Here is a 13,647-nt window from a genome sequence, read left to right as displayed (position 1 = left end):
AAATTATGTTAGTTTTGTTGGTGGTATCGAATGGATTCTGGTTAAGTGTGTTGCCAGGTTTGTGAGCTACCATGATGCCAAGGGGTCTGCAAGTCCGTTCTGGTATGTCTTTGATGTGAGGTAATGTGGCTATAGTTCTTGGTTGCGTTGTCTGCTTGTTTGGGTTTATTGGGTACCTGTTTTTCTTGAACCTTTGTATAGATTTTATTTTGCTTTTTGTAGTTCTTTGGTACAAATTGTTGGAATCATTTTACATTGTTAATTACCAAATTCACAAGCTTATCCATCAGCCATTTCAATTCCATTCCAGTTGGCTTAGTGGATAGTACTCTTGCCTCTAAGCAAGAAGTTATGAGTTCAAATCTTACTCTTGAAACCGCAGTACAAAAGGAGAGCTGCATTGTCAGAATAGCTGTCTTTCTGATAAGACCTTAAACTATGGTCCTGTCTTTTTTTGAAGTGCATAGTAAAAGATCACATGGCACTATCCACGAAACAGAAGCCCCTCTGTCTAAGCCAATTGCTAAATCAGGCCATGGTCACTTGCTGTTTGTGGGAACCCGTGTACGCCTATTATCTATTAGACTTTAAGCAAAAGACTTGTAGCCTGGAATGGTTGACAGCTCTTCCTTTGTAAATTATACCTAGCCAGGCAATATAATGCTCCAAGAAATGGTTTCTAAATGAAATGGACAATTAAACAGAGGAATTGGTATTTTCACAATACAGATTTATTTCTATTGAAGAGCAAAATAAGTTACAACTGATTTCAGCCCCTGGATAAAGTACAATGTATATACAACTATAAATAATTTCCAAATCATTAATTCAACATATGTTGATTTGCTCCATTAGAAGTGACTAGTGCACATGTACAAACTTGGTTCATGTGTAGTCATGTCTCTCTTGTTTTGCACTATGTCGGTCTCCTCCCCAGTTGAGTGTTCAGTCTACACGGCAGGGTGCTGCTCGGGAGACGTTGGCTCTCTTTGCTTCAGTTCATCAAAAAAGTCCAGTGGTGGGGGTTTGCTCATAGGCTAGTGAGTATTTTCAGAAATGCTGCTGGCTAATCAAAATCCAGTCTTAAGACAATTTCAAGGGTCTTGTTTTATTTTGAAGTAGTCATTGTCTCCCATCGCTATACCATGTGTGAAGAAACAAATAATTTCAAAGAATAACAAGTTGACAAAAACAGGCCACATTTCTATCTATTGAATTAAACAAAAAATAGTTCATCCCCCAAAATCTCTCAGTTGAAGGCAGTTCTCTATTAATCTTCCCATATCGTACTCCAGAACCTGAGTATAGAAATCAAGGTGGACATTTCAATACAATAATGTGTAGAGGGAGGGCTGCAACCTCAGATGCAAACTTTCAGATGTCTGCTGTCTCGGGTATGAAAGATCTCCTGGCACTGCTTGAAGAGGAGCAGGAAAACTATCCCTGGTGTCTGGGTTAATATTTAGAATGTAATCTGTTATCGGTGTAGATTATCTGATCATTATCACATTGTTTGGACTTTGATGTGTAAATTGGCTGTCACATTTCCTAAAACACAACATCAACTCCACTTTAGCCTCCTTAGTCCTTTTCAAACCATACCTAAATTATCTTGATTTAGCTATGTGGCATATTTCTCCAAAGAAACAAAGAGCTTGATTCTGAGACACATAATGGTGCTTATGAATTTCTGTATCAAAGGCAAATGACGGTTGGTATCTATAGGATGTACCTGGTTTCTGGTTATTGGTGTAGCAGACTCCATTCTAACCATGCAGGGAAGCCTGCACTTCTGATAACCTGGTACAGCTTGGTGTGCTCATTTTCTGGGCCCTCTGGTAGAGATCCACATCTCCAAAATAGCGGGCACGATATAACAAACCCTCTTCTGTAGAGACAAAATAAAAATGTTAATGACGTTGGCTAAATTTATATCAGAATACACATTGATTTTGTATTACTGGCAGTACAAAATCATCTCAACGTCACTTTTGCCGAACAGAAAAATACTTTTTTTTAAGCCACTTGGCTTCTCAACATCTCAAGGTGTGATGCTAAAACATTTTAATGTACAGTGACTTAAGACAGGAAAACCAGCCACTTTAGACTCTGTTACAACCAACAAATATTAAAGAAATAAATGACAATTTATCTGTTTCTGGTGATGTTAAGGAGGATTGAAGATTGGTCAAATAGTTCTGTGCTCTTCAAATAAAACGATCCCTTGGAATCACGAGACAGCAAGATATAATCTCCACTTACGTTCACTGACGTATGGAGCAAACTGCAATTCCTGTCCAAGTCACAAGCTACAGTTCCGTCATCACTTTTGAGTGAAAGTCTGGAACTCCCCACTTCTCAAAGTGGCAGTTCCTCTATTACATGATTGGCAACAGCTGAAGCAGTTGGGTCTCTGCCCATCCTTTCAAGGGAAAACAGGGAGGGGAAGTAAATGCTGGTTGCCACATCTCAAGAGTGAATGAAGAAAGCATGTGATATTAAAAGAATTACAGGGGAACACAATGCTTTCATTTTGTTGAAGCAGGCCTGTATTTTATAGACCACATTGTTTTAACTCTGGTTTGGCCAGTTTATTCCATGTAAATTACTATTCCACTCCCCATGCATCACTCACTCTGTTGTTTCTCCTTCCAGCAGTTATTCCGTAAGTTTGCGATGAAATCTTCTTCCACGTTCTGTTCCACCAACTTCAGGTTGTGTCCTGTATACTCCGTCGCAAATTTATCTGCCACAAAATAATGCACCTTCAGTACCTCTGTCGTCCGTCTGTGAATGTGACCGGTAGACCTGCAAACAAATGGCAGCTCAGATTAGGAAACACTCACTATTGGCATTGTTTCTAACAAAGCACAATAGCTGAAAAATCTGCTATAAAATGATGGAAACTCAGCTGGTCAGGGAGCATCTGTGGAGAGAGAAATGGTTAATATTTCAGGCTGAGGACTGCATATCAGTGTTATATAAAACACACATGTATTCTATTTTACACTGCAAATTAAGTCAATACATCTTTTCCCCACCTCTTCCAGTTTGTTGTTTAAAAATAACCTTTAGATACTTGAGGTAATGACTATCCTGAGATAAAGGCTGGTACATAAAAACACTACCCAATGCCCGGCCTAATGGTCCCTTCTTCTCACTGGTGAAAAGTGACATCTGTGTGGTCAATTGCAAGCACAAACTCACATGTTACACACGAGTTTTTAGAACAATCTCCTGCCGATACTTTAAAAATTCATAATGAAATTAGATAGTTAAATTAATATTTGATGGCTGAAAGTTGCAAGGAGGCAGGAAATGTCTTATCGCCAGTGACTGTGATGGGTGTTATTGCCGCTCACATCTGCCGTTCTCCAATCTTCTGCTTCCTCCCTTCTTAAACAACGGGGTTATATTTGCTACCTTCTGGTCAGCAGGTACCTTTCCAGAATCTATAGATTTACCAAAGATAACTCCCAATGTACCCACTATCTCTGTTGCTACTTCCTTCCAGAGATTTACAAAACTCTCAGTCCAGCTAATGCGTCAAATATGACCGAGTAATGAATACAATTAGCTTTTAGTCACATATAAGTGGAGGGACAGGGAGTGTTGCAGAAGGACCTGGACAGGCTAAAAGAATGAGCAAAGAACTAACACATTACTGTATGCACATTGGCTGCAATGTTTCATGCATTACAGCAAGACAGTCATAGAATCCTACAGCATTGAAACAGACCAGTCTATTCAACCAGTCCACGCTGACCGTGTTTCCAAACTAAACCAGTCCACTTGCCTGAACTTGGCCCAGACCCCTCCAAACATATTTTATTCATCTCCTTATCTAAATGTCTGTTAAATGTTGTAACTGCACTCGCATCCACCACTTCCTCTAGAAATTCATTCCACTCACTAACCATTATGTAAAAAAAAATTGCCCCCATGCCTTTTTAAAATATTTTCCCCCCTCACCCTAAAAATAAGCCCTTTCGTCTTGAAATCCCACATTTGTGGGAAAAGACACCTGCCACTCGCCTTATCTATATCTTTCATTATTTTATAATGCCGTTTAAGGTCACCACCCACTCTCCAGTGAAAAAGTCTCAGCTTATCCAGCCTCTCCTTATAACTCAAACCCTCCATTCCCACCAATATCCTGGTAAACCTCTTCCTTACCCTCTCAAGCTTAACGATATCCTTCCTAAAACAGGGAGATCAATATCGGACATGAACTTTTGATGCTTCTACCTTGTTCGGTCCTGCCATCCACAAATACTGCACTTACAGTCTTAAGCCACATTCGCAAATCTCTCTAGAGTCTGTAACTTAATTTGGCAGCTACCTTAGCTTGTTCCCAAAATATCTCCACAGCACTGTCACTCCACTGTCAAAACATCCATCAAAATCACATCTTTTCACTTATAAGTGATGGTTTCTCCCTTCCTGGATCAGTAAGTATTTTGTTGGCCTATAAAGCACCTTAAGACTTTGTTTTATGTTAATGGTGCCATATGAATGCAGATTATTTACTAAACTCATTGAAAACACTTTGCAGGAGGAGAAGAAAGGTAAGTCATCTAAAATAACTTTAGGGTAAGGGATGCCCCGAAATGTTCTTCACTTCACACAACTAACTAGAATCAATGCTCATTCAAAACCCTCAGTGCCTGCAAGGACTGTACAATAAAGGGTCCATGAAGACACTGCCACCTGTTTAATGTTTAGTGACTAAACCATCCTGAAAAAAATTCTGTCAAATCAAATTACTTCAATCTTCTTTCCAGTTTAACCAACATTCATGTTTGTTAGGTTGTTTAAGCTAAAGAAGGGACTTGAGATCCTCATGAAGCGGAACAAACGATCAGGTTTTATCTAGCAGTGAATGCATGGCTTTACTTACGGCCTGTAGCTCAGACTGTATGGAGGGCTCGACACCATCATTTGACTGATCACAGAGACGAGAATCAGAATCAGAATTGGCATCAACTGTACAAAGAGTGCCAATCCACCCTGCTAAAGAAACAGGAAGCTAATCAGATAACACAGAGACCAGTAATATTTAATTGGTACAAATGTCATAAATACACAAACATAAGCATAGCAACATTTTCTGACTTTGTCTTGTCCATAAACACAAAAATATTTCTTAATTTCTAATAATCCTGAACCAGTCATTGGCAACATATTTTTATAAAATTTGTTCACAGGATCTGCATGTTGTTGGCTAGGCCAGCATTTATTGCTCATTCTTTTGAGAGGTAGTGATGAGCTTCCTTTGTGAATCACTGCATTAAAAGGGGGGTACACTGTGCTGTTAGGGAGGACATTTCAGGAATTTGTCTCAACATCAGTGAAGGAGCAGCAGTACCTTTCCAAGTCAGGATGGCATGAGGACTGTAGGTATGATGCTCCTATACGCTTTGTTATATGTCAGAGAGGTCACTGGTTTGAGGTTTTGAGAACCTGTCCAGTTCCTTCAAGAAACCCAGTGTCTTGCTTTTATCAAATTAATTCATGAAAATCCTTTCAGAGTTAAAATATGATTTCACCCAGAAGATGGTGGAAGTTTGGAATTGACTTCCTGAAAAGATGGCAGAGACAGAACACAACATTGCATTTAAACAAATACACGGATTTCCGAAGTGCCATGATCCACAGGGCTATGAATCAAGAGATGGAAAGTGAATTAAAGCTGGATAGCTTTTTTTTCATCTGGTGCAGATATGATCAGGTAAACAGCTTTATTTCATGTCATAAACTTTCATGATTCTATGGAACTCTACGATGTAGTCTTCACAAGCCGTACAGATATTTATCACACACTCCTGGTTGCCATGGATAGATTTAACAAGATGGAGTGACTTGCTCAGTTGATTTAACCACATTGGTGTGGCACTGGAGTCACATTTAGATCAGATAAAGATAACAGATTTTATTTTTCACATGGACGTGGATGAACAGTTAGATTTTTGTGAGACCTTTAAAGCATAACATTCACTTTTACTGAGGTCTTTTAAAATTGAATTCAAATTCTCAAATTATTAGGGTGACCTGTGAACTCAAGTTCTCTGGATTTAGAGAGTCTTGGTCAGTCTCCAAGTGCAGCATGTGCATCTGGTTTTGGGAACCACATCCAGGAAGAATACATTCGCCTGTGGGTGGGGGGATCAGCACAGATTCACAAGAATGATACAGAGTTTAAATGTTACTTCGTGAGGAAGATACAGGAAAACATAGGACTGATATTCAGGAATCCATTAATATAAAGATCACATTTAAAACTGCAAATAAAGTAACACTTGGAAAACAATTGGGAAAGAAAGAGGGAAACCGCCCTCTTAAAGTGTCCTTCCCGCCTATCCATTCCAACCTCCTCTCTGAGGGTAACACTGTCACCCGCAACTTCATCTACCTATTGCATTCCCAGCTAACTTCCCTCCACCCCCACTCCTCTCCCCAATTTATCTCTCAGCCCCAGATAAAGAGCTTATTCACAAAACTTCAATTCTTCTGATCCTCGGATACTGCCTGCCCAGCTGTGCTTTTCCAGCACCACACTCTTTGACTTCGAAATAATTCTAAATCTAACGTTTAAGCGAGTAGAATTTGAAAAAAATAATAAATGCATTTCTACTCCTGTAAGAGATGCTCAGCTTCCTATACATTTCAGTGCTGATTTGAAAGGTTGCACAGCCCACATAGAGACACTAAGAACTCTAGTAATTAACTTTATTTCAGAAAAAAAAGTAACTGAAGCCGCCTTATGGAATCTTAAACCCTAGTTAGTCTGGATACTTGGTACAGCAATCAGAGCACAGCAAAGCTTAAAACATGTATGATTTCCCTTAAACAAAATAGCCCACAGCTTCCCAAATTAAAGGATGCTTGCATTTATGTAGAAACCACCTAGAAAACTCCACACTTTTTCTTTGCAACATTTAATTATATCTTAAATGATTCCAACAATTTCATTCCACTATTATTAGAGTTTAAATTATTACATTAATATAGACTGGATAAACCTTATCTCTGTAAAAGAAGCTTTCTTCAAAGTTGAGGGGTGATTTAATTGAAGTATTTGAAATTTTAGAAAGATTTGTAGGGTAGATGAATACAAGGATGCTGTTCACTCTAATGGGAGAGATCCAGAACAATTCTCCATGACCTGAAGCAGTCCAAATCCATGACAGCTTTTAGACAGAGATGGGATTAAAAATGTGATCAAGTTTGAATGTTGTGAGAGGGGATGGGGAATGGGGGTTGAGCGTACAGTTCCTTCAAATAGTTGGCATAGCCAAGATGCATGTCTTTCTTCAGTGCTGCAAGATTTGTATACTTACATCACCCTGCTGGTCCCGTCGCTCAGGTCTGTGGTAAGTGTAACGCATTCTCCCATTACTATATACATGGACATTGCCTGAGGAGGAGAGAGGATGCATGGAAGAGAAGAAATAATAGGATGAAGAGGACATTCAACACACTGATGAATTAGGTTAGAATTGCTATGTCATTATCTTTATAAATGAAACATAGATTTGACAGTACAGAAACAGGCTATTCAGCTCAGCACATAGGTGTGAGTGTTTCTGCTGAGCCTCATATTAACATTGAGCATCTAACCTCCTCAACATTGCTTTCTGTGCCTTCCCCTTCAAACCCTTATCTGGCTTCTTAAATATATAATTTCTAGTTATCTGTGCTAGTAAGCACTGCTCCTGTATTTCTTTTACAATTTATTTGTGAACATTTTATCATAACGTCCCTAGTTCTAGAGACAGCAGTACATAGCTATTGAACTTATACATACTGAAATGTAGCTGTTTTCCATCTTTAACATAAATCTGGATACTAAACATGGGAACATTTCTGCATTGGCCTATTTTAATGGAGTTTGGCAGTTAGTTGAATGACCATCTTTCTCAAATAATTTTCAACAATGTATTATCAAATCTTCACGTGTCCAGGAGAGAACCCATAAGTAAAATGACCAATATACATCTTTCGTTTTTCCACCCATTGTATGGATCTTTTATCCTTTGAAGCAAATGATTTAAACCTGTTTTCCTGATTTGAAATGATATTTCCAGCATCAATTTGAATTTGACTCAGAAATTTCCATTAACCACCAATGACAGCCAGATATTGGCAAGTTCAGCATAATATTTGCAAAGGTCATCAATTGACTAAAATATTAAAGATAAGATAGGCAAGGGAACATTGTTCCTACTAGCTGAGGAGACACCCTATTTAAGATGTTTGGATGAGAAAGACAGGAAGGATGTGAGACAAACGTTTTTAGCCAGCAAACAGTAACAACCCACAGATGAGATTGGTGGAAGGGAGGGCATTGATGATTTCAAAAGGAAATTGGATTGGTTCTTGAAGGAAATAGAGGTTATTGGGGATAAAACAGAGAAGTGGGATTAACTCAACGGGCAAAATAGCCTCCTTCTGCACAGTAAATACTCTAAATGGTACAGGAGAATACGAGGATGACAGACTTTATACAGCTTCATCATGGAGTCAATACTAATATAAACACAATAGACCAAATGCTGCCTCCTGGCTTCAAAAGGGTTTAATGTCAATTTCTATGTGGAGACAATAAGGCTGAAGTATGTACTTTATCAGCTGGTTAAAGTTTATACCTAGCTTAAAGACCAATCTCTGTGAATAACTTTAACAGGAAAATAACTAATCAATAATAGTAATTCCTCAATGAACGTGACTATCAAACTTGTCTAACACATAGTGACTCATTTCTATTTCGGGATAACATATTTGATGCACAGATTGACCTCAGGGATATTGTAATAGGAACTAAAACCAAAATTCCAACAATATTAGCAATAGCTTTTAGCTCTAAGTTACGTGGCACTTTTGTAGTTAACAGGTATATATTGCAGTTAACAGATACTTCCTCAATTGCAACAAAAACTTACCAGAGGGAAATCCGCCACCGAAGAACATGTTGAAGAGGTCTTCAGGTGAGATGTCTGCCTCAAATCCTCGATGGTAGTCAGAGGCACCATGACTGTGTCGGTTAGCAGCCTGTTTCTCATCACCGTATAAGTCATACTGCTTCCGTTTCTCTGGATTGCTTAGCACAGCGTATGCATTCCCAATAGCTAGAGGAAAGGAGCATTGGATCAGAGTTGTAAAGGGTCAGAGGAAACAAAGGATCTCTAAACTAAAGACCGCTCCCTCTCGTTGGCTGAAATAACTATTTAGCATTCAAACCCAAACCATTAAATGATAATATAACCCAAATTTCCAAGCACTGTGGTTCAACCTGGCAGCAAAAACATCTTTTTCAGAATTTTAAGAATCTTTTTAGCTCTTTCTTTCCTTACTGGGGTGGGGGCAGTAAATGTTCAGTCATTGAGTATAGTCAAGTCCCAATGATGGCCTAACATTTGTAAATTTGCTTTTCCATGCAAAATGTACAGTACACCTTTTTGTGCACTCTATGTCCAATCTTAGTTTATACGCAGTTTTAAAGAAAAGAATTTTTAAAAAATTACTTCCTAGAGTGGAATGCAACTCATATAGTTCATGTACAGTCTGCCATGTTTGGGCTTTACTTGAATCAAGTAAATGATGACTTGCACAATGTAAGTCCACAAATGGTGGGATTTGTGTACTAAAGGAATCAAGGGCTGGATTGGGAAGATGGGACTTAATGGAGGAATCAGCAGTGATCTTGCTTCCTGGTGAAGCAAGCTAAAGAAGCTAAACGGTTTTCTCCTGCTCTTATTTCTGATGAGGCCAAAAAGATTTACTTAGACCAACAGAAGAAATATGGAACAGTCCCAAATCCCTCCCTTCTTGTAACCTCCTCCTCCAACAATTTTACATGATCTGAGAATTTCAAAACCTTTTTCACACCATGTTTGAAACAGCACAAAACAGATATGACTGATAAAGGGGTTTTCAGCCCATCTGGGCTCACACAAGTAGAAAGAAGCCCCAAACTCTGGCACAGCATCCAGCTTTAATAGGCACCTTCTTGACTTTGCTCCATAGGAGTCTTCCAGTAGAGAAAGGATGCAGGTCCCAAGTCCACCTCAGCCTGACTGAACTCCATGCTATTGGCTCTAGTCTCTTCTACACTGACCACCCAACCCCAATGGAGTTAACCAGCATCCTCCCCCACAAAGTGTCCAAGTTAGTGTGCCAACGTGTATTTTTACATGCACGTTGTGGACCAGAGCTATGAATAGTGACGGTGGAGACTCCAACTTTCAATTCATTACAAGGCTGACCCAGGAAACGTCCTTGCTCTTACCACCTGAGATTAGCACAAGTTTACAGGTTGAATACTCAACCTGTTTTGGCTGTTTTACAGACAGATTTGTTCTTGGCTGGCAATGAAATTTGGAGCTTCTGGCACAGCAGTTACTGGACAGGGAACTTCAGCTGGTTCTCTGCCACAGATGCTGCCAACAGTTGGAAGTTTTCAAAGACTTCCTTTTTTATTTTAGTCATGAGCATCTTCAATATCTTGCTTTAGTTTTAGGTCAGAAGGAGAGTTTACATTGGGGATGAATTAGAATACTTGTGTGAATTTGAGGTGAAGAACCCTACTGTCTGTCCTGTATTCTCAGGCTCTGTGTCTCCTGGCTTCTTTTCCTTGGACTTTGACTTAGCCTGTAATAACTGGAAGTACGTGGAAAGGCCATTGCTCAGTCAATCTAATTTTCAACACTTTGAGCAACTTCTGGAATTGATGTCCAAAATCACAATCATAGGTTTTTGTTTTTTTTTGGCTTATCTTTCAGGCTTTTAATTGGCCTGTAAGACTAATGCTATGGATTAGTTTGTTTGATAACATGCACATATCTGAATCAGAAGATAGTTGTTTTGAGTCTCACTCCAGGAAACATTAAGCAAAAGGATCTGCCTGTTTTTCCTGATGAACATCTGGATTCAACAACATGACGAGGAGCAGATCCTGTCTTGATCAGGTTGATTTCCTTCCAGCAAACATCAAAAAATATATGATTTAAAGTGTTCAATTATCTTATTGGTGTTTGTGGGATCTTTGGAATTATTGCCAAGGTTGGTTTCCTTTCATCAATACGTTCTTCCTTTCAGTGATGACATCCAATGGAATTATAACCATTCTTTTGCCAAAGTGACTTACACTGGAAGTCTGACACCAGCTGGATGTCGACTCACCTTTGAATGCCTCTGTAGCTCCTGGTGCCTGGTTCTTGTCAGGGTGAAACTTTAGAGCCAGTTTTCTGTAGGCTTTCTTCAGGTCCTCTTCTGTTGCATCTTTACTTAACCCTAGGATTTCGTAGTAATCCTTACACTTCTTTATTCTGTACAGCAAGCAGGAAACACAGCAATATTTCAGTATCCCATGAATAAACATAGGCAGATCAACATGAGGAATTAAACTGTTCTGATGGAGATAGTGCACTTTTGGCACAAAGAATGAGGAGATGCAAAATAAGCAAAGTGGTGCAAATTTAAAGGGAGAGCAAGCATCGAGAGGCCTAGGGATAAACATTAAGAGGTTCCTAGAAGTGACAGGGCAAGTTGGGAAGGCCATTTAAACTAAACATAAAATGGTTCTTAGCTAAACAGGAGAAAAAGGAAAGTAAGTTATGTTTAACTGTGTCTGATCTGGGCAAACCATTCTAGGAAGGACATCAAAACAATAACAAGAGTGCAGAGGGCACTTATTAGAATGGTCTCGTGGATGATTAAAGGATCGTTTTTCTTGGAGTAGGTACGGTCAAGGAGACATTCTGTGGAGGTGTTCAACACCTGGAAAAAATTTAAAAGAGTAAAGAGAAAGAAAATGTTTCCTGTGGCTGAAGGATTGATGGACAGAAAACAGAGATTTGGGAGTGAGTTATGATGATCTGGAATACTCTGCCTAAAAGGGCAATGGAAACTCCCAGGAGGACCAGTTCCACCACAGAACACACCAGATGGCCTCCTTCTTTAGAAACCGCAATTTCCCTTCCCACGAGGTTAAAGATGCCCTCCAACGCATCTCGCCCACATCCCGCACCTCCGCCCTCAGACTCCACCCCTCCAACAGTAACAAGGACAGAACGCCCCTGGTGCTCACCTTCCACCCTACCAACCTTCGCATAAACCAAATCATCTGCTGACATTTCCGCCACCTCCTAACAGACCCCACCACCAGGGATATATTTCCCTCCCCACCCCTTTCTGCCTTCCGCAAAGACCGTTCCCTCCGTGACTACCTGGTCAGGTCCACGCCCCCCTACAAGTCACCCTCCCATCCTGGCACCTTCCCCTGCCATCGCAGGACCCGCAAAACCTGCACCCACACCTCCTCCCTCACCTCCATCCAAGGCCCTAAAGGAGCCTTCCACATCCAAAGTTTTACCAGCACATCCACTAATATCATTTATTGCATCCGTTGCTCCCGATGCAGTCTCCTCTACATTGGGGAGACTGGACGCCTCCTTGCAGAGCGCTTCAGGGAACATCTCCGGGACACCCGCACCAATCAACCACACTGCCCTGTGGCCCAACATTTCAACTCCCCCTCCCACTCTGCCGAGGACATGGAGGTCCTGGGCCTCCTTCACTGCCGCTCCCTCACCATCCAACGCCTGGAGGAAGAACGCCTCATCTTCCGCCTCGGAACACTTCAACCCCAGGGCATCAATGTGGACTTCAACAATTTCCTCATTTCCCCTTCCCCCACCTCACCCTAGTTCCAAATTCCCAGCTCAGCACTGTCCCCATGACCTGTCCTACCTGCCCATCTTCTTTTCCACCTATCCATTCCACCCTCCTCTCTGACCTATCACCTTCATCCCCTCCCCCACTCGCCTATTGTACTCCATGCTACTTTCTCCCACCCCCACCCTCCTCGAGCTTATCTCTCCACGCTTCAGGCTCTCTGCCTTTATTCCTGATGAAGGACTTTTCCCGAAACGTCGATTTTGCTGCTCCTTGGATGCTGCCTGAACTGCTGTGCTCTTCCAGCACCACTAATCCAAAAAAAAACGAAACCAAGTCAACAGTAACTTGCAAAAGAAAATTTTGTACTTGAGGGAGGGGAGGGGTTTGCAGAGTTAAAGGGAAAGTGCAAGGCAATGGGATTAATTAGTTAGTGCTTTAAAAAAATGTTGGCAGAGACACATTGCGTCAACTGGTGAGCTGATTTCACACTCCAGCTTTTACACAAGTATTCTGAATGGTTTAGATCAATCATCAGAATGCAGCTGAATTGACAGTGTTGCCTTGGAATCACTTGCATTTATCATCGTCCAACTTGTCTGTTGTCTCTATAGGAATTGTGTCTACCTGTGTTTCCCATCAGTCTTGCCATTGGCATTGTAATAGAGGCGGCAAAGTTCTGAAATGCCTCAAAATTTGGTCAAATAATTATGTTTAACAAATGGACTTTATCCCATTGTTGATGACTGGTGGCAACAGAATCCCACATGTGTATACTTTAGATATAAGCGTCAAGTTCTTCTGCATGGGTGAAACGTTCAAAAGAAGTAGCTGATCATTTTAAGTCAGGGAGAGGGATCCCAACAATCCTGAGATGTGGAGGTGGCAGTATTGGATTGGGATGGACAAGTCACATGACACCAGATTACAGTCCAACAGGTTTATTTGAAATAACAAGATTTCGGAGGACTG

The 13,647-nt window shown here is 40.5% G+C and overlaps 1 protein-coding gene across 2 annotated transcripts in view; it reads right to left on the bottom strand.

Moving 5' to 3' along the window:
• Window positions 1–709: 709 nt before the first annotated feature.
• The window catches only part of dnajb12a (DnaJ heat shock protein family (Hsp40) member B12a), a 32,400-nt gene continuing 19,462 nt past the window's right edge, over window positions 710–13,647 (bottom strand). Inside the window, exons 3-9 of one of the 2 annotated variants that reach the window (XM_060853997.1) lie at window positions 11,182–11,327; window positions 8,943–9,128; window positions 7,341–7,417; window positions 4,901–5,013; window positions 2,636–2,808; window positions 1,733–1,888; window positions 710–1,138 (exon numbers count right to left, since the gene is read on the bottom strand). In XM_060853997.1, coding sequence (XP_060709980.1) covers window positions 1,767–1,888; window positions 2,636–2,808; window positions 4,901–5,013; window positions 7,341–7,417; window positions 8,943–9,128; window positions 11,182–11,327 — 817 coding nt within the window. In that variant the 3' untranslated portion in view covers window positions 710–1,138; window positions 1,733–1,766. The remainder of the gene's footprint in view (window positions 1,139–1,732; window positions 1,889–2,635; window positions 2,809–4,900; window positions 5,014–7,340; window positions 7,418–8,942; window positions 9,129–11,181; window positions 11,328–13,647) is intronic. The other variant, XM_060853998.1, reaches the window with a different exon arrangement.

The sequence above is a fragment of the Hemiscyllium ocellatum genome, chromosome 43 (genome assembly GCF_020745735.1).
Source record: "Hemiscyllium ocellatum isolate sHemOce1 chromosome 43, sHemOce1.pat.X.cur, whole genome shotgun sequence".
Taxonomy (NCBI): Eukaryota; Metazoa; Chordata; class Chondrichthyes; order Orectolobiformes; family Hemiscylliidae; genus Hemiscyllium; species Hemiscyllium ocellatum.
This window is presented reverse-complemented; position numbering and strand designations above follow the sequence as displayed.